General features: G+C 42.2%; 1 protein-coding gene across 1 annotated transcript in view; it reads left to right on the forward strand.

The window, feature by feature from the left end:
- Positions 1-4048: 4048 nt before the first annotated feature.
- Positions 4049-27611, forward strand: part of LOC145405313 (alpha-(1,3)-fucosyltransferase C-like) — a 114486-nt gene continuing 90923 nt past the window's right edge. The window contains exons 1-5 of the mRNA XM_080276734.1: positions 4049-4098; positions 4225-4343; positions 5243-5465; positions 12644-12862; positions 13688-13906. Coding sequence (XP_080132860.1) covers positions 4049-4098; positions 4225-4343; positions 5243-5465; positions 12644-12862; positions 13688-13906 — 830 coding nt within the window. The remainder of the gene's footprint in view (positions 4099-4224; positions 4344-5242; positions 5466-12643; positions 12863-13687; positions 13907-27611) is intronic.

The raw sequence follows: 27611 nt of genomic DNA on the forward strand, positions 1-27611 counted from the left end.
CTTAACATACAAAACACAAGTCTATTCACTTTTAGCTCAATGGAGAAATAAAACAGCAACTGTTAGAGGTTAATGAAGCTGCAGTGACACGCACTCTTGAGCTCTCAAGCAGTGACTGATATAACAGTGGTGCTGCGGGCAGCAGCAATGAAGTCTGGGAATGGACAGAACTGATTACGAGTCAAACCTCAAGCGTGAATACGTACCGTTCTCTCTCTCTCTCTCTCTCTAAATATTTAATATTTTCAGCTTACAAACTATTTATATCTCATATTAAAAATTCCTATAATATGTTTTCAAAGTTGGAATAAAACTTTAATCAAATATTGTCTTAAGAGTGTTACATATAATTTCTTTTTTTGAATGTGATAAAACGGTATTTGTTCGAAGCGTTTGGAGCCGCACAAGTGTCTTGAAAGAGCCGCATGCGGCTCCTGAGCCGCAGGTTGGCGACCCCTGTTCTAAGCTGTACATCTAACCCTATCCACTCATACGCTTGATGACTCCACTTCTTCACCTTTCCATTCGCCGTTCCCGTCAACGCCCATCTCAGCAGTTACTTCAACAAACAAGGGATGAGGCTACGGCACACCTAATGTCCATGACTTGGCTCTCGTATCTCTGACTGGGGTAAAAATAATCAAGTTGTTTTTAATGCATCTAAGACTCAGTTCTTTACACCAATCAACCCCGTCAAAATCTTCCACAGGTATACCCCACTTACTTAATAATATTCAGCTTAATCCTGCATCATCCTTGAACATGCTTGGGGTGTCATTTACTCGGGACTTATTCCTGTGTGAAAGGATCATAGTTTACATCTCTGTGTAAAATCCTGCTTCCAAGAGATTGGGTGTGCTAAGTTGACTCCGTTCTTTCTTTCCCCCAGTACACAGCCCATTGTTGACTCTATACAGGGATTTTATCCGCCCCTGTGTGGAGTACAACCCTCATGCTGTGGGGAGCCTCCCCACATACAGCTCTTTCCTCAATAGGGTGGAGTCAAAGGCTTTTCGTCTCATTAACTCTCCTTCTCTTACTGACTCCCTCCTCAACCTCTGTCTCTTCACCACACTTGTTGCATCTTTATCTCTTTTCTATCGATACTTTAATGGTCACTGCTCCTCTGAACTATCTGCATGCATTCCTCCACCTCTACGACGGGCGCGTTGCACCCATGCCTAGCAGCAAACTCTCATCCATTTTCTGTCCAACTTTCTGAATGCTAGAGTTAACCATTACTCCCAGCCCTTTCATGTATGAAACAGGTCAACTCTGGAGCTGTCTCCCTCTGTCTGTATTTCCGTTGCTGCCTATGACGTTGCCAGTCTTTCAAACGCAGTGTGTCCAGGCATCTCGAAATGGAATGGATTCCTTGAATTTGGCTCTCTCTTTTGTATTTTGTTTTTCTCTTGGAGGGAAACTCTTTATTGTGGGCTCATGGCCTTTGGTTCCTTCTTCCTCGCATAAAAAAAAAAACGTGAAGAACAGAAATGAGCTCAGGAACGAAATCAAAGAACAATTACTGGCATAGAGTGAAGGCAGAGAAAGAACTCCAAGAAAAATTACTGGCCCAAAGTGAAAAACAGAAAGAGCTCTCAGAAACGAAATACAATTTGCAAGCACAGAAGGAACAGCCTCCAAGAGACATTACAGGAGCAACAGCAGTGGAATTACAACTGACGATGCAAGGACAGCTAGACGCTTTTATGGGGGAAATGAAGGAAGCACAGGAACAATTGAAGGAAGAGGTATACTCTGAGCTACGGCAGCAGATGTATGAGGTAAGCAATAATGTAACTGAGTGCAAACAGCATGTAGACGACCAGTTGAGGTCAGTTAGTGACGAAATAGTGATGGAGTGCAGACAGCATGTAGATAGCCAGTTGAAGCATGTAGTTGACCATGTGAAGATAATTACTGAGAAAATGTATTGTGAATCTTGATGGATCCCAGGCATCTAAAGGTAGCATTACAGGGTTGAATAATCAGAATGCAGAAGTTTTAAGTCCTGGCCTCAATTATATGCCCAAGTTTTAAGGCCCCAAACCAGTGATGTGCATGGCTATAATGGGGGTTCAATTAAAAAGAAACCTCAGGAATTTGATGGTAGAGTATCTTGGGAAGCTTACCATGCACAGTCTGAGTTACTTGTGGATCAGAATCGTTGGGATGATAGGCAGAGGGCAGTGCAGCTTGCTACAAGCCTTAACCCGTCACGTCCCGAGGTTTTCCGCACCTCCGACATCCCCCAGTCCCGAGGTATTTTCGATTTTTTTTTTTTTGGCTAAAACCTTCACAGAGAAACATCGAAAATTCATAGAGAAATTGCTCACTGAGGTTTAGTGCTCCATCCAGGTAGGAGTTCCTCCTTACCTGGAGTGGGTTTTCTAACATGCTGCACCAAAAGGTTCCAGTTCTATGGGAGGGTAACTATTTTATCCACTCATAAACGGTATTTATTTATTTACTTGGTAATGAATGTATATGTAGTATGACAGTATATTGGTTTTCGTTGGTAATAAAGGCATTATAAGCATTGTTTCATCACTAACTAATCACCATACCTGACCTAGCTTCGTCTACTACCTGATCATTATATTTCGCCGTTTCTTCTTCAATGCTATAAAACATTGTCCTCCATTGTCATCGATTGGGGAAATCACTGGCCCTGAATAACTTTACTTTTCATAGCCAGGTCACTGGTAACAGGTCCTTTGCCAAGACAATGGCGAGGGAGGGGGAAGTTGCTTATGCAGGTAAGGCATTGTCCCTGCTTGGTATCTTTGTACAGGAATAGAGGAAGGTGTCCCGTGTACATACGAAAATCACGTACGAAAATTGAAAATTGTGCAAATTAGGTACCTTGCAATTGCACGACGTACTGGTACGTCGCCGGGACTGGCAAATGCAAATCGTGGTGACGTACCCATACGTCGTCGGGACGGGGCGGGTTAAGGATGCTGCAATGGAAATTCTGGGCCAGATGTCAGTGATGGAGAGGAACAGTTTTTGGTCCCTAGTAGAAGTGCTGGAGCACAAATATGGAACCATGTACCAGACTGAGGTTTACAGAGCGAGATTCCAGAGCAAGGGCTCGAGGAGAATCCCTACAGCAGCTTGCTCATGACCTGGAAAGTATGGCATACAAGACATACCCTGGAGCAGCACCTAACCTGTTGGCTATTCAACTGAGGGACAGGTTCATCAATGCTCTTGATAGTGCAGAGTTGAAAGTGCAAGTGAAGCAGGCACAACCTGGAAGCACGCAGAAAGCACTAGCCAGGACTCTAGAATTTGAGTCCTACATCAGATCCAGTGCATCCACCTTTCAGGGAGGTCATAGTGCAGGATTCAAGGCAAGAAAGGGGCAGGTATGTGAAACGGAAAAATTTGAGGGAAGTTGCTGGTACTAAGAGAAGCCAGGACGCAGAAAAGAGGACTGCTACAAGTGGAAGAGGGAACAGGAGAAGACCAGAGGAGGCTGCTGGTTCTGCAGGAAGCCGGGACACAAAAAGGAGGATTGTCACAAATGGAAGAAGGAGCAAGAACAGAGCAGAGCAGGGAAATCTTCAATTGTAACAACAGCGTGTTGGACATGTGGTGATTGGGACACTTCAGTTCTGAGTGTCCAAAGAAAGAAAAAGGATGATGAGAACAAGGTTGCAGACCAGAAAGAAGCGGAAAACTAGTGGAGGCTGGTGTGAAGGGGCAACCACCAGCCAGCTTTTCCCAAGTAGCCCCACCACTGAGAAAATGCAAGAGAATGGCAATTGACAGTGTGTGACTAGACGGAAGGATAGGCGGAAGGAAGTGTTCCCTGGTGATTGATTCGGCCTCAGAGCAGACTTTTGTGAGGCCTGATGTGTTACATCATCGGTGTCTGCCTGAGTCATCAGAACAACTGTGTGGCATTACTGGGCACCGTGCGGAACTGAGGGGACCCCTGGATGTCCGGACTGAAGTGGCAGGGCAAGATGCTACTCTTCCAGTATACGTGGCCGACATGGAGGATTCTTGCCTTCTGGGTCTGGACTATCTGATGTCCATGGGATGTGAGCCAGACTCCTGCTCCATGAAGCTGAAGGTTCGAGGAAGGTCAGTCCCTGTCACAGCAGTGAAATGTACCAGTTCCAGTGGCAAGGTGAGGGCGCTCCGCACTACAGTGATATCCCCAAAATCAGATCTGTTGCTCCAGTGTAAGGTGAGTGGCTCATTTGACAGATGTATAGGGGTAGTGGAGCCTGATGTAAGGTGGAAGACGAAGGCCAGTGAGATGGTGGGGAGAACACTGGTGGAAACGGATGCAAATGAAGTGCCGATTGTGGTGGCCAATTTCTCCCGTGAGCCACAGAATATCAATGAGGGAGAAATTGTGGGACTGTGCCATGCGGTGAACTCTGAGTGGCATCAGAGGAAGGCCTGTAAAAGGAGAATAGTCAAGGAAGATGGGTATGTGCCATACCACCTACAAGACCTATTTTCAAGGAGTTGCCAATGCCTTGATGGCTCACAAGTCCTGAAGCTGAAGCAGTTGCTAACGAAGTTTGCTGATGTCTTCTCCACCAAAGACCTAGACCTGGGGTGCACTGATCTGGTGGAGCATAGTATAGACACCGGGGATCACTGCCCGATTAAACAGCTGGCGTGTAGGATGGTGCTAACTCAATGGCAAGAAATGGGGAAGGTGATGGAGAATCTCCAAAGTCAAGGGGTAATAAAAAAGTCCAGCAGTCCTTGGGCATCAGCAGTGGTTCTAGTAAGGAAGAAGGATGGCTCAGTAAGGTGCTGTGTAGCTTATCGAGCCCTGAATGATGTGACAGTGAAGGATGCGTACCCCTTGAAAAGAATTGATGACACCCTGGATGCTCTGGCAGGTGCTAAGTGGTTCTCCACCCTAGACATGAAGGCAGTATATCATCAGGTCATGGTTGCAGAGAAGGACTAAAAGAAAACGGCCTTTTCAAATGGGCGGGGTTTTTGGCAGTTTAAGGTGATGCCTTTTGGCCTATGCAATGCCCCAGTTACTTTTGAGCATCTAATGGGTTGCGTACTGGAGGGCCTGCACTGGAAGACGGCCCTCATCTATCTGGACGATGTACTTATGTTTGGACAGACTTTCGACCAGGAATTAGATAGGCTGTCAGAGGTGTTCAACAGAATCTGCGCAGCGCACCTCAAGCTGAACCCCAAGAAGTGCCATTGTTTCAGAAGGAAGTAAAGTACCTGGGACACATTATAGGCGAAAGCAGCGTTCGTACTGACCTGGAAAAGGTGGCAGCTGAGGAAGACTTGCCAGTTCCAACTTGTGTGAAGGAGCTAAGGAGTTTTCTTGGCTTGTGTATCTATTACCAGCGTTTTGTCAAGGACTTTGTGACAATAGCTACACCTCTACACAAGCTGTTGGGGAAAAGGCAAAGGTTTGCATTGACTGCAGAGACTCAGAAGGCCTTCAAAGAACTCAGGCATGCATTGACAAGCTCTCCAGTATTGCCGTACCCTTATGAGAGTCAGCCATTTATCTTGGACTGTGATGCTAGTGACTATGGTATTGGTGGAGCCCTGTGTCAGAAGAAGACTGAAAAAGAGTATGTGGTAGCATATTACAGGAAGAAGCTCAGCACACCACAGCAGAACTACTGTGTGACCCATAAGGAGCTCTTGGCAGTGATGAAGAGCCTTGATTTCTTCCATCCCTACCTGTATGGGTAAAACTTCATCATCAGGACAGACTATGTGGCAACAAGTGGCTGAAAAAGCTAAAGAATTTGGAAGGACAACTGGCACGCTGGCTTGTGAAGCTAGACCAGCACAATTATGAGGTGCAGCACCGTTCTGGGCAGGTACATGGCAATGCTGACAGCCTGAGTCATCGGCCTTGTGATCCAGAGTGCTGGCAGTGTTGTAAAAACGATCATACTAAGAAATGCAGCTGTACTGCAGTGACAGGGCCAACGTTGGATGAAGCAAACATAAAGAAGATGCAGATGGAAGATGCTAGACTGGTTGCAGCAGAGTACAGTGCGACCATCTTGAGAAGAAGCTTCCAGGTTAGGCCCTGCAACCAAGAGCTAATGGGGTCAGTGGGACCTTCTTTGTTTGAACAATGGCCAACTGGAGCATCAGTGGGAGATAGCCAATGGCCTCAGCAAATATTGGCAACTGGTGGTTCCGAAGAAGATGAGGTCCGATATCTTGGATGAGTCTCATACCCAGATCACTAGTGGGTACCTGGGAGTGAAGAAACCCTAGGCCAGCTGCGACAGAGATTCTACCGGATTGGCATGCGTCAGGATGTTGAAGAGTGATGTCGGACCTGTGATGTATGTTGTGCCAAGAAAGGACCCAAGAAACGTGGTTGCGTCCCTCTCCAGCTGTACCAAGTGGGTGCATCAATGGAGAGTCGCAGTGGACATTGCTGGACCTCTTCCTCTCACTGAAAGAGGAAACTGGTATATATGTATTACCATGGACTACTTCACAAAGCCAGAAGCCTATGCCATCCCTGATCAAGAGGCTGCAACTGTTGCTCAGCTGTTGGTTGACAAGTTTTTCTGTTATGTTGGGTTGACACGAGAGCTACATTCAGACCAGGGTAGAAACTTCGAGTCTGTTGTGTTCCGTGAGTGCTGCAGGTTACTGGGGATCAAGAAGACTAGGACAATCCCCCTGAGGCCACAGTCAGATGTGATGGTGGAGAAATTCAACTGGACCCTGGAACAAGAACGGGCCAAGTACTGCATAGAGGGACAAACAGTGGGACCAGAAATTACCTGCGTTGCTGATGGCATATTGGTCTGCATTCCATGAGTCTACCGGCTACACCTCTGCAAAAACTGATGTTGAGCCACGAGTTATGGTTACCCATTGACTTGTTAATGGGATGACCACCTGGTGGAAAGCTGCCTACAGATACCTCCAGCTATGCAAAGTATTTTCAGGAAAGGCTGGCTGAAGTACATCAATAAGTGCGAGGAGCCCTCAAGTTTTCCGGAGAGATGTTGAAGTGCAAATATGATGCCAAGGCAAGTGAGGTGAACTTCAAGGATGATGACCAAGTCTGGTTATAAAATCCTCAGTGAAAGAAAGGACAGTCACCGAAGCTGTAGAGCTTATGGGACGGGCCTTACACTGTGTTGGACCGCCTATCAACATAATGTATCGGATTCGGAGAGGCAGGAAGTCTTGCCCAAAGGTGGTACACATGAACCACCCGTGGCAGTACCATGGACCAGGACAGTACAGCTGGGATGTCTCCGAGGAATCGTGCTCTCCCCCAGCCGAGGATGTTGAGGAGGACCAAGGAGCTTAAGTGTAAGAGGATGGTGACAGGTTACCAAGGGAAGAAGTGATTAAGAGGACCAAGACCTTCCCGGAGGAATGGACTGTGTGGAGGAGCAAGGACGTCATCGGAAGTGGCATAGAAGAAGACCTGATAAGTTGAAGGATTATTTTGTGTATAGTTAGATGTTCCATTAGGATCAAGGTTTATGTCTGTATATATTGTGTAGTGTTGTCAGGACGACAAAGGACTATATAGTCCTTCCAAAATATCAAGGTTGTTTAGGCGTTGTCCCTCATGGAAATTCCCCTAAGTGCGACATTGCCGCAGTTTCTACTGGGCCAAATATCGGATTAGAGACAAACCTCATGGGACAACCCTCACTCCCAGCTCACTACCTCTCTCTCTCTCTCTCTCTCTCTCTCTGCACATATAATCAACATTTTATGGCGATTTATTTCTATAAAAAGTCTATACGGTTTTATGACTTAATAGAATTTGAGGAAAAACCTCCTGACTCTGTCTGTCTGTCTGTCTGTCCGTCTGTCTGTCTGTCTCTCTGTCTCTCTGTCTCTCTGTCTGTCTCTCTGTCTCTCTCTCTCTCTGCATTATGGAGATTTATTTCTATCAAAAGTCTATACTTTTTTTTGCTGTTCGAGCAACAGCTTTTGAGGGATGAATTATAGGTCCTTTGTTTGCCTTCTCTTCTAAAATATACTTATTTACGATGTAAATAAGTTCTTTTTCTCAACTGTGGAGCAGACGAGGGCGAGTAGTAGGGTTAGGAGCTTCCATCTTTGATGGCAGTCAGGGTGGAAGTGACCTGCTGATTGACACCTGACCTACCCTCACTGACTCACCCACAAGCGTGACAGTGTTGGAAAGCAACGTTGCCAAGTGTTGAGGTATTTATAAAAAGTCATTGTTGTTATTAAAAACAATAGACATTTTCTTACAATATACATTCTTATTAGAGAATTATATATATATATATTGTAAATAAATTTCATTTAGAAGTGGTAACTAGCTGACATGAGACAGAGAGGTGTGTTTTGGTCAGCGTCGCACGAAGGGGAATTCCCGTGAGGGACAACGCCCAAACGATCTCGAAATTTTGGAAGGACTATAGGGAGGGGTAGCGTTAAGAAGCGAGATTTGACAGTTAGGTAGTTGAGGAACTTCTCGACGTTTCCCGTTGTTCCTGGTATTTTACCGTTATGAGTCAGAGTTGCCAGTTTGCCTGCTGTTTGTGAGAGTAGCTGTGTTGTAAGTTATGCATAAATTTTTGTGCTCTGTTTCTTTATGATGTTTTATTTGTGTGATTGTATAATTATATTATTTAAATTGGGTTTGTATGCTAATTAATTTAGAGTGTTGTGCAGTGTAAGAAACTCAAGCATGTTTGGATATCTCTGAGTTGGCAACTATTGCTCTTGTAGAATGTAGATCATTCTTGAACAATTGAAGCTTATATAAGGACTGGGAAGAGACAAGAGCAAGTTTAGTCGGTTTTCAATTGAATTTGAATGTCAGTGAAGTGTTACTACAGTTTGTATACTTTCGGTAACTGTGAAAACAGTGAAGTTTGAAAGCATTAAGTGTAAATACTTGGAAAATAAGGACAATGAACTTAAGAAGACAGTATTTATTTATGACGCCTGAGCTGCTCTTGTATGCTGTACACCGAAAGGCTAACCATAGGAAGAACAACTCACTGGGCAACGTCCTTCCTATACTGAACATCTGTTGTTGGAGCCTGTATCAGTGTGGGATGGGGAAGTAACAATATTATTTCGTTAGGAACGGTCAATTAAATTTTGCTCCTGCACATTAAAGTAGGACAAATGGAACACCTGGCCAGGCATGAAACCTTGGATCCTACCGACAGTCTAACCAGTGCTCTGGAGGGGGAAGGTGGGAGGTGAGCTTGTGCCATTAGCCTGCCCTCTGTTGGCAAAACTTTTAATATTAACCCTGTCCGTTTCTTACTGTCGCAACTGCACCTTCCTGCATCTGTGAGGAGTGCAAACACTGTGAATCCTACATTTCAATCTCAGTCAGTGTAAGAGATAGAGGCAATTTGCCCGATGGGGATACCATTACAGTGGGGTCTCCCAATATAATATGGGGGATCTCAATATGCGAAACACCTATTATGCGAACTCAACTCAGGAAAAAAATTTGTATATGCGAAATGTGATTCTAAAATGTGAATCTGTCGTCTTAAAGCAAGGGGAAAACTGTGTTTCCGCTTAAAATATTAGTACCCGAAGCCACCATCAGATGGTTGATCGGTTTCCTTGCCCTTTCCCTACCTCACGGCATCTCTCAAGTCTCAAGACTAAATCTGTGTCTGCCCTCTCCGCGCTCGCATATTTTGGTGTTTTTTGCATTGTATAAGACCCGCTCTTGCTTACCTGTTACATCATGGGCCTACCGCATAAATCAAAGAATAATAGGATCACTCTTAAGCTGATAAATGAAATTATAGTTTAAAAAAGCAAGGTAAAAGTAACTCAAACACTAGACGTGAACTTGGCTTACTTGAACCGACAGTGAGGAACATTCTCCAGAACAAGGAGCAGATTTTCTGAACCGTCAAATTTTATGGAGGTCAGCAGGTGGACGAGCTCAGTAAGGCTGCTAATCCCACAATTATTCAAATGGGGTGATACCTAGCACAGTACGTTAAAAGATCTATTATCTTTCTTTGACCAAAAGTCTTTTTTAAAATGACAGTCAATAATGGGGAAGTACTGTAAATGACAACGATAGAGTGAGATGTCGACCATACACATTTATTTTCATTGATTCAATGATTTCTAATATGTGAAATTTTCAGTATACGGTGCATTTCAACCGTACACCCCATGGTACTAACCAGAAATATCTATATTTGATTCATCATTTTGTTTTCTGTTTATCTTGAATAAGTGCTAATATGAACATTCCCACCCCTTCACATAAATTCTTCAGTATGAGAAAAGGAACAATAGGGCCAGTCCTAAATGCACGGTCACTGTTCATCCCTCCTGAAACTGGTTGCATTCGATTTGATGACGAAATAAAACGTCCTTCAAGAAAGCTGCTGGATAAGTGTAACCCAGTCAAAGACCTGTTTGAGATTTTTGTTGAAAATTGTAAAGGGGGCAATATTCCCTCAGAGATTATGAAATTTATTGATGGGATGTTTGCATCTTTAATGGGCAAGCGTCCCTTTAGACAATATATACCGGTACCCAGAAAACCTGCCAAGTTGTGTATAAAGATCAGCAATGGCATATTATATTTTCATAATAGAAATTTAAGCAGGAAAACAGCCGGTGGTCCATTCAGAGAAAACAGCTCTTCTCTTGCTGTGATCACAAGGCTTACATCAGGATTTCAGGGTCAGACAAACAGTATCTTTGACAGCTGGTATACCATTTTCTCACTAATTCAAAAGCTACAGTGCTTGATAATTAACATAATTTGACTGCTGTGGGACACGAAAGAAACAAATTTCATCATATTATTCTTTATCACACCTTTTATATAAAACTTTCATTTGAATAGAAGCAAATATTGAATTAATTAAACTGATATTACTTCTTTGCTCTCTGTGTAATGGTCTTGTAAAAAATCCAAATATTTTGATATATAATCATGTAGGCTACTACTGAACGTAATTATTGGATGCCAGTATACAGATAGACAGATAGATATAGATTCACCATAGATAGATAGATATAGATGATTAGTTTTTTCCATTTTTCGAACACCACGCTTAAACAAATTCAATACAATAAAATGCAATCCCCTCACCAGTGACTGCACAACCACAGTGGCAGAATTATACGAATATACTAGAAAGCCTTCAATCAGTGAATACCTCCACCAATGCCATTGCCATTAAAAAGGATCCAGATTTGTGGATATAGGATCAGGATCTGGTTCTGGATCCACTCCAAAATTTAATCAATCCTTTCTTGATCCATGGCCCACCTTTCCACAAGATTTCATTGAAATTCATCGAGAAATTCTGGAGATATTGTGCGGGATACTCCGGATCCGGATCCGGCCCAGATTTTGATAATGTGTTCCTTTGCCCATGGCTCACCCTTCCACAAAATTTCATCAAAATTCGATCATAACTTTTTGAGTAATTCCGTGGATGTAGGATCCGGATCAACCCCATAATTCGATCATTTCTTTCTTGGTCCATGGTGCCCCTTTTCAAACAGTTTCATTGAAATTCACTGAGAGCGTTTGGAGGTATTGTGCGGGATACTCTGGATCCTGAGCCAGATCCTGCCCAAACTTCAATCATTTATTCCTTGGCTCAAGGCCCACCCTTCCACAATATTTAACCAAACTCAGTTCTTAACTTTTTGAGTAATCCTGCTAACAGACAGACAGATAGACGGACAAACAAACCAACGCGAGGTAAAACATAACCTGCTTGGTGGAGGTAATTATGGAAAATAATATCAAAGTGTTACCGCTTATAACATGATAACAGTATTATACAAAGTAAATTATATACTCGATCACAGTGTGACTAGACAGTCTCGTGGTTGGCTCATTAAACTGAGATTTAACCAGGGCCCACATGCCTCTGTCACTCTACATCCACACCCTCCCCAAAGCCGTTACTGTGAGCAAAGATGCACACACATGTACTGACGTTATATATGACTTATTAATCTCCAAGTATGAAGGCTGTAGATATACAAGTAGGAGTCGTCCTATTATGACCAGTATAATGGGACTGCACCAGCTCAGTAGACGCGCGTGGTTAACGGAGACCTTGTACTGAATCACTTTGACTTCCAACACACCACCGCTTGTAGAGCTTGTAAGTGGAGTCGATTGTATCTTCACATGCCACTACATTGGCACTAACACCCACCGTTCATGTCCAAGATACGCTATGGCTTTCTCAATATAATTAAATGGGGTGTTTGTGTGTCGGTGGGTCTTCCGAGAGCTCAGTAAAGTCGGTTTTAACGAAAATCACATCATGAAATGACTTTCCACAGAGAGTCAGATGTTCTTGCCAACTACGGGTATTTTCTGTCTCTGGGAGCCTCAGTAAGGTCAGTCGTATTTAAGGAGGCCTACAAAGGGAAAGTTACAACCTGGGATCGAACTCGCGTCCTATCAGAAAACAAAGTACTTCTCAAATCACTTGACTACCACTTCTTCCGTGTATACATGAGAAAGAGAGAGAGAGAGAGAGAGAGAGAGAGAGAGGGAGAGAGAGAGAGAGAGAGAGAGAGACCGAAAATCATTTTGTCAGGAGAAATCAATTACTTTTGCATAATTACTCTTCCCAGACGTCTGTTTAATTTATCTGATTAGGAGTATTGCCATTTCCAGCTTCTCACCCCGAAATCTTCCGCCACCGCCCCGTCCGTGGCACCAGAGATGGGTGTGGGTCCATGGGGAATCCCAGTCCAGCCCCATCAGCCAGTCACGCGTTCACAGCATAAATGTGCATCATATGGATCCATTAATAAACTGGACCATGACTTTCCACAGAGAGTCAGATGTTCTTGCCAACTACGGGTATTTTCTGTCTCTGGGAGCCTCAGTAAGGTCAGTCTATTTAAGGAGGCCTACAGAGGGAAAGTTACAGCCCTGTCTAAATGTTTTACACTGAGAAATATCAAACCAGCAGTCATTTGTAAATGTTGTTTCAAGACTAGAAAATTTTATCACTGTTATATTTAATGCTTTCAGAAAAAATGGGAGACAAGAATTCAGTGTGTGTGTGTGTGTGTGTGTGTGTGTGTGTGTGTGTGTGTGTGTGTGCTTTTTTTTATGCAAGGAAGAAGGAACCAAAGGCCAGGGGCCGGCAAGCCTTTCCTTCCAAGAAAAAAACAAAAACAATACAAAAAAAGAGCCAAATTTAAGATCTGTTCATTTCGAGATGCCTGGACACACTGCGTTTGAAAGACTGGAGATCATAGGAAGTAGGAAATACAGAGGGAGACAGTTCCAGAGTTGACCTGTTGCATAAATGAAGGACTGGGAGTAACGGTTAACTCTTGTATTAGAGAGCTGGACAGAAAAGAGATGAGAGTTTGTTGTAGGACGGGTGCTACGCGCCCGTCGTAGAGGTGAAGGGATGCAAGCAGACAGTTCAGAGGAGCAGTGACCATTGAAGTAGCGATGGAAATGAAATAAAGATGCAACAGTGCGGCGAAGAGACTGTGTGTGTGTGTGTGTGTGTGTGTGTGTGTGTGTGTGTGTGTGTGTGTGTGTGTGTGTGTGTGTGTGTGTGTGTGCGCGCGCGTGCGTGCGTGCGCGTGCGTGTGTGTGTGTGTGTGTGTGTGTGTGTGTGTGTGTCCTCTGGCTGGTGCCACGTAAGCCTCTGAAGGAGGAACACATTCATTTGGTGGTACAGTATATGTATTGCAGGCCGCTGCGACCCAACCTTATGTCCAGTCATGGGAAGGCCATGAAGAAGTACCTGGCGGCACTGAAGGCAGGACACACACTGCAGGACGTGATGGGCCCTGCCTGGTCCTCCTTCGTCAACAGGCCTCATGTTGTGGCCTGGATGTCCAGCCACTGTCCTACTAGCTCCAGGCGGGAACAGTACGTCAAAGAGCTACAGAAGTACTTGCCAGTGGCCAAGTAAGTATCCCCTCACTGTGTTAGTCCCTCCTCACTGAGGTAGGTCAGGTTAAGTTAGGTCATTGTATTAGGTATTTCCGCACTGTTAGGTGTCCCTTCACTGTGTGTGGTCAAGCAAAAGTGGGGTAGGCCAGGGTATGTATCAGGTATAAGGAGTGTGTCTGAGTATATAAATGGGATCGGGCTGTGAGGATATGATCGTATGCCGGTTACTGGTGCAACTTGAGAGGTAATCTATTTTTTCCTCTGATACAGTACATTCAGATCCCTCCCATCTCCGACATATGTTGTGCCTCATTACCAGCATAATCTGATAGGCTCCTCCGCTTCAGTTATACACTGTTTCCTCGAGCACAGTAATAGTTATGGACATGGTCTGAGGCCTCTTTAAAACTATTACCATGACAAGGACACATTAAGAGTTTAGCCCAGTTGTGGATAACGTAACTGTTGCCAGGCTCCAGGGAAGAGGGCAAGAAAAGCCTGCTGTAGGAGAAGAGAAGGATGAAGTTTTGAGTGAAATTGTAGAAATGGAGGTGAAGGTCACTAGAGCCATGGTGCGATGCAGGAAAGACGGGTTGGACATCGGTGTGAGGTTGCTGGAATTGTGGGTTTGGTTATGGGGAAGGTGACTGAGACTGAGGCTGGGGAGAAGTGATGGAGTGATTTAGGTCAGTGGCCATGGTTTGAGGAAGGAGAGACTGGTTGTGCGTTGATGTACAGTAGATGGAGAGATAGTGTTGATCCTGATGTCTGTGATGACGGTGCGTTTAGCCTCGACGGCATTGGTGGAGGGGAAGCTTGATGTTTGAATGATTGGTAAGGTGGTAGGGGAGGAGATGAGTGAGGTAAATATAATGACATTTGTGATGGGGACTGAATGTTTGGATGAGGTGAGTGTTTCTCTTGGAAGTTCTGGAATGGGAGCTTCTGTAGGAAGGAATCATGTGGGCTGAAGACAGAGTAGTCTTTGGCTGGAAATGGAACTTGCCTTTGCTAGCTAAATGTGACATACTTGTATGTGGAGTGTGTAGTTTCTTCTCTGTGTGATTGATAATCACGTGAAAATCATCTGCGTTTGTACAGCAATGTAGAAACCCGTACCGCACTTAAAAATCAACCTCACCTTTCCCCACTCTCTCCATCCTATGTCCCTCCCAGCAACGACAAATGATTGGCAGGATCTGTTCGGTAATTAACCAAAATATAGACATGGACCTCACAATGCCCTCCAATTCACCATTCCTAAGCTGCCTTAGAAATCCTGTTGGGGGGGGGGGGCGGAAGAGAAGAAATTGCCGACTCCTCTGATAAGAACGGCATCATTTACCTGTACTTTGAGGACTCATCTCCAAAAGGATGTAAGGAACATTGTCAGGTCACCTGTATTGAAAGATTGGGGTACTGAAGGGCTGTGAGATTCACCTCTAATGCTCGTGATAACTACTAGTAGGGGTTTATTTCCCGCTGAGAAATGAAGCCGCCTCCCCCTGTCCAAGAATTACTGTTAAATTACAGCTGAAAGTCTGTCTTTTATGATTATCAAATAGTATTGGTTCATAATTGTTTGGGATAACAGTTTCTGGCTGGAATAATTTAATAGTATAATAGAATTGAACAGACGCCTATTTTAAACATGATCCCTTGGGAAACTTTACAGTAAATATGGAAATAAATTAGCTATTAAACTGCTGCCAAATCTATACTCTTCGAAAGTTTTGCAAATAATGCCTCTGTTTACCTGCCTCGTGAAACAATAGATACTAAGATAATAAGATAGGGTTATGTGTTTTTTCTTCTTCTTCGTCTTGGTCTTGTAGAAATGTTGAAAAATGCCATTGCCACTTCTGTAATGATCAAGTTAACAACGTCTACCTTCGTAGAGTGTATTACATCCACTATGCCCCATTCCCGACCACCATCCACACCTAAATTTACCACTGCTTTCCAGCAGTCTCACTCGTTTTCTACGGCAGCACCATACTTGCAAGAGAAATAATTATGTTCTCTCTTCCCATGCCGCCCTTCATACAGTGCTGATCTTCACTAGGTGTACGTAACTATCCCGCCTTGCCCAACACCCACCACCATCTTTTCCTCTCTGACCCTCCCTCCGGGCGGTCCCCGGATTTGAATTAAACTAACAGAGAAATTACGTTCATTAAATAAAGGAGCAGTATCGTTTCTTCTTACTAGTGCTTTTGAAATGAGTCTGTCAACTACTGACGCTACTGGTCGCGTGTGGTAAACTAATGTTATTACCGCTAAGTTTTCTTTCGTTAAAACCATTCCTTCTATTGTTGTACTTTACTTTTGCTTTTGAAAAGATCGTGAAGCGATGTCAACTCGTTACATTACACGCCCACAAAACTTTTATTTTTTTCTTCTTCTGAAAAATTTTACCAAAAATAAAGCATTGTAACTCAGGCACACAAGATTCACACTGTGGTGAATGCACTGTCCTGCTACAGGAGAAAATCCCTGGAGTAAATTAGCGTTAAAAGCCAGTATTTATGTTAAGAACTGCAAGCTAGAGGAAGACACTCAGTGACGATGGTGAAAAATTTTGTACGAGGGGTCATCTGAGTGAAAAGATGATTGTATTCACGTTAACACAAAGCACTGTTGCTTAACGTGGTAACTGTGATACACGGTGTAAGTAGGACAGGTATTATGTAAAAGGGCCTAAATATAAAAATTATACCTTATAATATACAGCAATAACAAGAAACAGCATTTAGTGTGTGCTATACTCACTCGTCCACCAAGTGCTCTGAGAGCCTAAAATTTGACTATGACTTGTGATCTTGACCTTCTACCGATTATTTTCATAATCGAATCCCTTCCACAAGGTTTGATCTAAATCGGATCAAAGCTGTTTAAGTTGACCCTGCCATTTGACCATGACCTTGACCTTTCCCTGCGACCTTGAAATGTAAGTGATTGTCTTCATAATCGAATTATTTTATTCAGGGCCGTGTGCAGGATTTTTGAAAGGGGGGGGGTTAAGAAAAAGTATTGTCATAACACAGTTTATTCATTTTTATTTCATTAATTAATTCATTCATCATCTAATCCTGTGTTGCCCCATGAGAAGCGTTGGAGCCCGGAGCTAGGCAAGTTAGATGAGAAACCAGCCTCACTCATCCTTGAGTGGCATTACATGAGGAATAAACCCTAACCATTCTTTGGATGTAAGCTTGCACAGGCTCAATCCGGTTGGAGTGCCTTAATTACCCACTAAACTATGTAGCGCAGTAAGGCAAACTTAGGTACTGTAACAGACTGAAGTGCTGAAAGGAAACAAACTCACTATAATTTACATGCTGAATTTACAGAATCTTGGAAGTGATACAAAGAATTCGGTCGTTTACTTGACACCTTCACTAATTTAAAAAAAAAAAAAAAAAAAAAAGTAAGAGAAAACACTTCTTCACTCGGTGATTTCTGACAGTAACAAATACACTCTGAACAGAAGTGCCGTTTATATACCGTTATGAAACAGTCTAGAAGTTTCCACAGCGTTCTACAAACTTTTTTTTTTTTTCAGTAACCTTCCATGACCTTTGCATTTATTGTCTTCAGTAACAAAACATTCTAGGACCTTTGTGAAACAGTTTAATTAGTTCGTTCTTGTATTCTGTAGAACTTTTAAACGTTTTCTATTTTTTTCTGTCTCGTAACATTCTTTGCATGATTTAATTAATTTAATGAGTCGCGTTTTCAGTATTATCTTGATTCGAATTTTTCATTCTTTTCCAATGGGGGGTTAAACCCCCAACCCCCTCCCCCGTGTGCACGGCCATGCCTTTATTCTGTCTTTACCCTGAACCTTTCCGTAAAGTTTACTCTAAATCAGATAATAACTATTTAAGCTGAACTTCCAGGTGACCTTGACCTCCAACCTCGTTCTCTAAAACTATTCATCAACCCTGTGGCTAACTCTCAGCTTTTCCATCGTTTGTTCGGAACCAGAGCAAAAGTATTTTAATTATTTTGTTAACACAAACACACACATGTCGAACACTGACCTTGCCTTGCGACCTTTCCCTTTGACTGTATAATACACCGTTTCGTTCTTACTTTACCCTCAACCCTTCCACCACGTTTGGTCTAAACTGAATGAAATCTGCTTACGTTGACCTTGCCAGGTGAAACTTTGATCTTTTTGTATGATCCTTACCTTTGACTTATTGTTCTAAAATGCAATAGGTCAAATCCTTGGCTCCCCCTCTACCCCTCCACCAAATCTAGATAATATCTTATAACTTTTTTTAGTTATTTTGTTCACACACACACACACACACACACACACACACACACACACACACACACACACACACACACACACACACACACACACACACACACACACACTAGAAGAGGCAGCATGTCACATCACCTCGCATCACACTGGCCACCATTGGCCACAAATGGCCAACCTAAACAGTATCTCTAGCCTATATGTGTCAGGCTCTTACTAGGTTAAACTACGTGATGTTCTAACACAGCAGAGGAAGTATAACCAAAGTATTGTCCAGATAATAAAATACATCCAATTAGTGCAAGAATCCGCTGATACAATGCATCATCACCTGGGTGTCGTCTGTCACAAGGCGGGTAGTTGGGAGATGCAAACTTGTACGTAGAAGCTATCTTTGTAAGTAAGAATTATCATAAAATGAGCACCATCTTTAGTAAAGTGAATATGGAAGGAGTTAAGAAAAGGGATAAAGGTAGAAAACAGGATGATGATTTCTACCCGGAAGTGGTTGAAACGGAAACATACAGTATAATAAATTAGTAGAGAAAGTGAATAAACTGGAGAAAACTTTTCAAAGATCAATAGACGGAATTAAAAAGCACTTACGCATGCAGAAGGAAGAAAATGAAAAATCAGTAAAGGAGACACAACAATAGTTGAGCTGTCAATTGAGGTAGGTGCGCCTGGAAGGAAAATTAGTGAAATGGCAGTTACAGTTGTCAACCGTAATAGTATTATTGAAGAGTTCAGAAATTATACAGAGGCAATTAGGCAAGCAAGCAGTCTAATAGACCAAGTGATATTGAAGAAGATAACCCAAGTGAACGAACTAATGAGAATTCGCAAAGACGAAGTAGAAACTAATTATGCTGAAATGACGAAAGTAAGGAAAGAGAAAAAAAAGTTGAAGAAAAAAAAATAGAAAGGAAGTGAAAGAAATCGTTAAAAACAACCCTAAACGGGTCAAAGATTCAGCAGATATCAACAAATGTATAATAATCACCAGTATAGATGAAGAAGAAATAAGAAACAAAATTTCGAGAGACAAAAAGGAGATAGCAGATAATTATAATGAATATGTTGAAAGAAGTATCAGAGGAAATCTGTGATAAAGAGAGAGAGGAACACAAAGTGCTAGGGAAGTATGAGAGAAATAAGTCAACGCCCCTGAGAGTAACCTTCCAGAGTGTGAACTCTGTGGAAGAAATACTAAAAAAATGCAAACAAACTCATGGAAAAAGAGGAATTTTAAAAAGTATGGATAAAAAAATTCCTAACTAAAGAGGAATTGGGAATACTAAAGGTGAAGAGGAAGGAAGCAAAAATAAAGAATAGGGAAAGATCAGAGGAATAGAAGAGTGATTTTTTAAAATAAGTAATTCGATTAAAGGTACGAAAGTGTTACATAAAAAACATGAAATAAAAAGAAGGATGACAGTAGACTCAAGCAATGGCAAGTATGTAAACAACATGATTAAGCTGATGTACTCAAATGTAGATGGAATGATGTCTAAATCATTAAAGATGAAAGATTATACCAAAGAAATGGAACCACATATTATTTGCCTAACTGAAACAAAATCAACCCACGAGATATCAAACGATACCCTAAACTTAGAGGAATCCAATATATGGAGAAGAGAAAGAAATTTAAGAAAAGGAGGTATTATAATCTTAACAAAGAAAAATCTACAAGTCAAAGAACTAGAACTAGATATACCCTCACAAGAAGAAATGATTGCATTAGAGATTAACACATCTGAAGGGAAAGCAATTGTTGCAAATTTATACATGCCACCCAAAACAAACACCTGGGAGAGAGGCGAGTATGAAGACCTGGCAGAAGTTACAGTTCAGAGTTTAAGAACACTCCTACACAGAATGGAACAGGAATCTAAAAGAATTATGTTGACTGGAGATTTCAATACAAATATAAATTGGAACACTCTAGATATAAGAAGGCATGGAAGCTGTTGGGATCAAAAGCTCCTGGATCTTGTGCAGGAGCTTTTCCTAACACAGCATAAAAAGGAAAACACAAGAAAAAAGGGACTTGATGATCCATCAATACTAGATCTAATATTTACTAGGCCAGAAAATGATATTGACAACATAATGTATCACCTTCCATTTGGTAAAAAGCGACCATAGAGCATTAAATTACAACTGCAAGATTGCATATGGCATAGTTAACAGTAATAAGAGTTACTAAAAGAGCCTAAACTACAAAAAGGGCAACTACCATGACCTGAAGAAGTACTTCTTAGAAAGAGATTGGGAAAAGGAGCTTAGAGGACAAGACTTAAATATTATATATAGAAAATTGTTATTTTTTTAATGAAATATGAGTCCAGAATTACATCCCTTAGCACAAAAATACAGAAATGAAAATAAACAAATGGTTTAATACAGAATGTAAAAAATCAAAAGAAAAAAGAGATGTGTCACGGAATAGATACAGAAGACACATTAGTGAAAGGGCATATAACAACTATAAACATGGCAAGAAATGATTATACAGGGATAAGGAGGGAAGCTCAAAGACAGTCTGAGGAAGACGTTATAAATAAAAGTTGTGATCAACCCAGGCTATTTTACAGCTACATCAGAAGCAATAACAAAGTTAAAGATAAAATATAGCCCATTACAGACGAGGGGATCATCTATACACAAGAGAAAGACATTTGCGAAGCATTAAGTAAAAATTTTCTATCAGTTTTTACAGAAAAAATAATTTTGAAAGAAGTGACATGGAACATGCATGCCCACACATATTACCAGATATACAAATATCTGAAAAGGAAGCACAGGAAGACTTATGTAAAGGAGACAAAGGAAAGGCATATGGTCCTGATGAAATTTCAGGTTGGGTGCTGCATGAAATTGCAAAAGAGTTAAGCAGACTGTTATATTTAATATTCAAGGAATCCTTAGGTCAAGTAAAACTACCTGATATTTGGAAGAAAGCAAATATTCTTCCCCTATTCAAAAAAGGGAATAAACAGAATCCACTCAACTACCGACAAGTATCCCTGACCAGTGTTGTAAGATAACAGAAAAGCTGATAAGAAAAGTTTGGGTAAACCATCTAGAAGAACACAGTAGGATAACAGAAAGGCAGTCCGGTTTTAGAAAAGGAAAATCATGTGTTATTAAACTATTAAGCTACTATGATAGAGTTACAGAAACATTCCAGAAAAGGGAAGGATGGGTGGACAATATCTATTTAGATTTCAAAAAAGCATTTGACAGAGTACCGCACAAGACTTTTGTGGAAACGGTACCGTCAAAGAGGTATTCAAGGCAACCTGTACTGTTGGATGCAAGATTTTCTCAGAAAAAGGGAAATGAGAACAGTACTAAGGGGAAATTACTCATCATGGAGGGAAGTGATTAGCGGAGTTCCACAGGGCTCAATGATGGCACCGGTTATGTTTGTAGTATATATAAATGACATAAACAGTAACATTGGAAATGGAAGCTATCTAAATATGTTTGATGATGATGCAAAAATACAAAGGAAAATTACTAACACAGATACATGCAGAGACGTACCAGAAGAATGAAATAAACTTCATGAATGGACCAATAAATGGCAAATGCAATTTATTGTGGACAAGTGTCATTCAGGTTTGGTAAAAATGAAAAACGACCAGATTGGGATTATACAGTAAGTTAGGAAGTTCAACCCTACACATATCAGAAAGGGAGAAGGATCTAGGAGTGACCATATCAGTGATAAGGTATGTAACATGTATACACTGCTTGCTAATATGAGAATAGCTATCTATCTATCTATTGCCAGACGCCTCAATCCCGTTCGGGGTAGCCACAAACAAATCGCCTCCACGTCGCCCTGTCCCCCGCCATTTCACTGCCCTGCTCCCAACTCACAGCCCTCTCTCTCATATACCTCTCCACCCCATCCCTCCATCTCATCCTCGGCCTCCCCCTCCCTTTCCCCCCCTCCACCTCACTCACATACACTCTCTTCGTCAGTCTTTCACACTCCATCCTCTCCACATGGCCAAACCACCTCAGTGTATTTCTCCTAACGCTTCCTATCACATCCACATCCACACCACAACGCTCCTTTGTATCCTCATTTGTCAGTCTGTCTCTCCATGTGACTCCACAGGCTTCTCTTAAATAACTCATTTCCACTGCTCTCGCTCTTGACTTGTGTCCTTCCAACAACGTCCAAGCTTCACTTCCATACGTTAGAGTTGGTATCACAATACTGTCATGTAGTAACTTTTTCACTTCCATGCTCACGTCCCTGTTTCTTATCACTGCTTTCACATATATAAATGAATACATGCTGAGATAGATAATAACACCTTTCATCAGACCAACCCTTGAGTATGCATCAGTAGTCTGGAATCCTCATCTCAAAAAAACACGTAGATAAGATTAAAAAAGTACAAAGGGCCAGTACGAAATGGGTACCAAGGTTAAGAGATCTAAGCTATGAAGAAAGACTAAGAAATTGACTCTATCAACATTACAAGAGCGAAGGAAAAGACGAGACATGATTATTCTATATAAATGCATCTCAGGGAAAGAGAAAACAAACATAAAAGAATATAATTCATAACCTATGGGAGAAGCATCAGCAAGAGGACACTGCAAAAAACTACACACACACACACACACACACACACACACACACACACACAAAGAGGCGATAAAGACGTAAGGGAATTCAGTTTCCCAAAAAGGGCAATTGATCAGTGGAATGCACTACCGAATGAAATAGTGTGTCCCAATACTATTCATTAATTTCAGGATATGTATGATAAAAATGGTCTAATACAAGGGACAGTACGAGCTTGACTCATTCCAGTAAAGATATAATTAAGTAAAAACGAACGAAAACACACACACACACACACACACACACACACACACACACACACGTGGTAAGGATAACACTGTACTTGCTCTCGTTTCGCGAGCGAGGGTATGATCATATGTCGACGAAGGGACGAGGATGAGGTGAAGTACCAGCGGCAACAGGCAGCTTAATATTGGAAACGAGGAAATGGAACGGCTACTTCCGCCAACTGTAACTGAAAACATATACTGGGAAAGTATCAGTGGCATCAGTATCTCAGAGTAACAATACATTATTTCTCTCTCTCTCATGACTGTCAGCACAAACCTTATAGTACCGTTAAAGCTAACAGAATGCTGGATTTAAAGTAAGCAGTCGGAGGGGGGAGGAGAGAGAGAGAGAGAGAGAGAGAGAGAGAGAGAGAGAGAGAGTCTAAAGGACTACTGGAATTACCGCAAATAGTCTGGGCCTGTCTACTAGTAAGGTCTCCACTAAGCAATATGCTGAGGTCGCCATGATTCATACTTTCTAATGAACTAATCAAATACCTAAGCCTAGTTCTACATTTAATACTTTGAAACTAATAAATGCAAAACTAAAGCGTCTCAATACAAAACTCGGGCAGGTCACACTTCGACACCTGACTCATACATGACGCAACAAAGTCTGTCGGTAAGGGAGTGAAAAGTCCTGTACTTGACTGTCTTCAGCAATAGCCTACCATCACAAAGTATACTGGATGCAGTCTCGGTATGCCTTTGCAAGGTTTTAGGTCTCTCCTTTCTTTGTAGATCTGGGACATGTACGGAATGTCCTGCAGAACCCGTACTTCACAGATGTGCCTATGCTTCGTTTAGTCATCGGCTAACTGACAACGCGTCAGGTCAGCTCCTACATTGTCACTGCCCTTTATTCGTTAAAGATAAAGTTAATCCACTATAGGCACAATGCCTATGATAAGACTGCATTAGCGGTCTTGGTAGTCCTCAGACTAGTTGGTGACGTATGGTCAGCCTCCATGATAAACGTTGTTCCTTACAAGTAGTACATGTCACTCAAAGTTCCGTCCCAACTATGATGTTGTTACTCTCGGAGGGTTTTTACAGCTGTGATATGCAACTGGGAAAATCCTACCCTGGAATTCCTGCATCAGCACAGAACCTGCTCCATCTTGGGAAGCATCAGTGCATAACATGAAGACTTTACATGATTCAGGAAACTTCAACACAGTTTCTTTACACAACGTGTTCCTAGGATGTCGGCTGTTTGTGTACAGGTGTAATTGCTATGACGCAATGTATATATATATATATATATATATTCTCTTGGATTTGTTTTTCTTATCTATGAAATAAAAATATGGGTTATAAAAAGTATGGAAAAACAAATAAAAACTCTCCAATCATTCAAAACCTCTTCAAGCACAAATAATCCGTTGTTTACAGCTGAGCTAATGTACCAACACTTGTCGTCGCCCCATGCTTCTTATGGCAGTAATAACTCTCAGGTCAGCTATTACATATTACTATTATGTCAGCTGATATATATATATATATATATATATATATATATATATATATGAACTCATCACTCTTCGGCTAGCTACCGCACCGAGCACATCACACTGCTCTCTGCTCTCAAGTAGTAGTGAAACACTGCCCCTAACCCTCAGAGTTTTTTACTTTCGTATTCTGAAAGAGAAACTCACTGTACACTGAACCTGTATCGTTGCGCCCCATCAATCTTTGCCTAATCTGGCAACTCCCCTAGACTACTTTGGTTCATAGGCCCGCCCAGTAGATGCTCTGGTGAGGACGATGCCGAACCCCGAGGCTATATGCACTAGGGGACCCCATTCGGGGGTGATATAGAAATCACCAGGGTGGATTTTACTCCAATAGGAATAGGGATCTTAGGTACTCCTTCGGCCTTGCAATTGGTCACCCCCTTTAGAGGGGGGAGGGGGGGAGCATAGGGTACAAGCCTAAGTGCTTAGGTAGGACGGACAATCAGAAGGCCTATTAGAGCTCAAACGACTAACAAAAACGGGTAGGCTTAAAATAAAACACAGATTCCCCCAAGAAACCCAAACCAAACTTAAGCTCCTAGAAATAGTAGCTCCATACAACATCAAGATCAATGGACTACAGGCATCAAATGAATTCATCATCGTCAACACTGCCACGTAGGAAGATACCGAGAAACTACTTTCTTCGAAAATAAAAAAAATCCCTCCACGAAAATGCCTTCATTCCGGTGTTACCACCAGAAATGAATGCAAACAGAAGCATTATTTGCTCCAAAGTTGTTGAAATAATTTATTGCCACTCAGATGAAATTCAACAGGAGCTAATGACAAAAAACAGCTGGGCCAAAGTTATCAAGATCACAAATTCGGCAAGAAAAACAACCTAAAAAAATTAATTTGAAGATGCTAAAAGGGGCACAATAGGCCTTGGAAGGGCTAAAACTATTACATTTATGCATTAGCAAACATCAAACTGAAACAGAAAAATTCATCGATGTTGTCATGTGCATGAGATGCTGTGCACTGGACACATACACAAAGAACAGCTGTCCTAAACCTACAGATTACACGATCTGTTCTGAGTGCTCTTCCACCGAGCACTCATGGAAGAAATGTAGATCCAACACACACACACACACACACACACTATATGCCTCAACTGTAATGGAGACCACCGCACCACTGCAGTGAGATGCCCCAAAAGAAAAGAATAATAGTAAAAAACAACAATTTCATAAAAACAACTCCTGCCACAGTTCGCCCTGGAACAAATTTTGCACAAGCTGTTAAGCAAACAAGCGCCCCAATCCACTCAACACAAGCAAATAACACACACCCAACACAGACAAATTCTCTGACTACACGATGCTAATTATGAACGCACACATACTTGAACTTGCAGTCCCAGGCAACTTTAACTCGAACCTAGAAGCGAGTTGTTCTCTAAATGGTCTCCCCATACTGAAACTGCCTCCCAACCCCCCTTCAGACAAAATAATCCAAGCCATTCTTCCAACAGGAACAAAGAAAAAAAAAATGCTTTCTCCTCCTACCAACTCAAATCCGAGTCCCTCAGAACCGAACAATAGAGCTACCACCCCCACAGAAGAACAGGAAGGTGCAACAGCACTGCCCATTTTCTCCCTCGAATCAGACGCCCGCGTTTTAGAGGAGGAAAATTAACACGAAATCAACAACGAAAGAACATATTGTGACGAAGATAGTGACTCAAACACCAAACCCCCTCAGAAGACGTTAATGATGAGGATGACCAAGAATCTCACCTGGATGTGGAGGTGGCAGTCCTCCCCACAATTTGGAAACTCAACAAAGACTTTAAACCTAGAGAACTAATCAAAGCCCTCAAGGATAACAAAGCATTAGTTAAAAACAGAACCAGATAATGAACCCAGACACAGCACTCACTGAAATAAGGATAATCACTGAAAAATACGAGAACTTCCAACCCCTGATCAGACCCTTAAATATCACGGAAGAAAGATACCTTCAACAAAGTCAGGTTCCCCATGCCTGGACATCACAGCCCACCCACTCTAGACCCAAGAGACACAAACATGAAAATACTACAACATAATGTACTGAACTGGCCTGGAAGGAGGTTCGGCCTGATTAACACTTACAGAAACCTAGGCCCAGACATCATCTTAATAAATAGCCATGGCACGACAACACAAATCCCTTTACATAACCCTGGCTATTCAACCCACAAAAGAAATTATCTCAACCTTCCCATGGACAGAACAGCTATAGCAGTGAAGAATAACATACAATACAAAATACTAGATCACTTCATGTCAGACATGATCACTGCTGAAATGCAAACACATACAGGCAAAATTATTATAGCAACAGCATACCTTCCCCCTAGTCGACAATACCAACCAACCCCAGACTTTGTTAACCTTTTCAGGAGAAATACCCCTGTATATTTTCAACGGAGATCTTAATGCTAAACACCACCTCTTAGGGAACAGAAACTCGAGCACTGTAGGGAAACAACTGGCAAGATTGATCACTGACACTACATTAAGATTTATAGTACCCCACATCCCCACATACTACTCACACAACTCCACCACCACCCCAGACATAGCACGTAGCAACTTGGCGGCATACCACAGCATCCTCTTTGCCCTTGGACCCCTTACTACTAGCAACCACATCCCTATTATAGCCTCCATCTCCACTGCCCCATTAAACGTCCCCATCCCACCCAGACCCAACTTCTCCAAGGCCATTTGGGACAACTTCAAACGTGAACTAGACATATCTTTTGCAAACCTTCTCATCCCAGAAAATGGTACCCTGGAGGAAATCGATCAATCCCTAGAGAGCTGGTACACCATTATCCAATCTGCCATTAGAAACAATATCTCCACGACCACACACAGGACAATTACAGACCCCAGACACAGCAGAGACACACAGATCCTAATCAACCTGTACAATGCTCTTAGAACTCACTCCCAAACACATGGCTGGACTCGTGCACACTTCAGACAATACAAAACACTCCAGGCCCAACTACACACATCCTTTCTGACAGAACACAACA

Source organism: Coenobita brevimanus, chromosome 66, assembly GCF_032717465.1.
Source record: "Coenobita brevimanus isolate Jiangsu-jjx chromosome 66, ASM3271746v2, whole genome shotgun sequence".
NCBI classification, from domain to species: domain Eukaryota; kingdom Metazoa; phylum Arthropoda; class Malacostraca; order Decapoda; family Coenobitidae; genus Coenobita; species Coenobita brevimanus.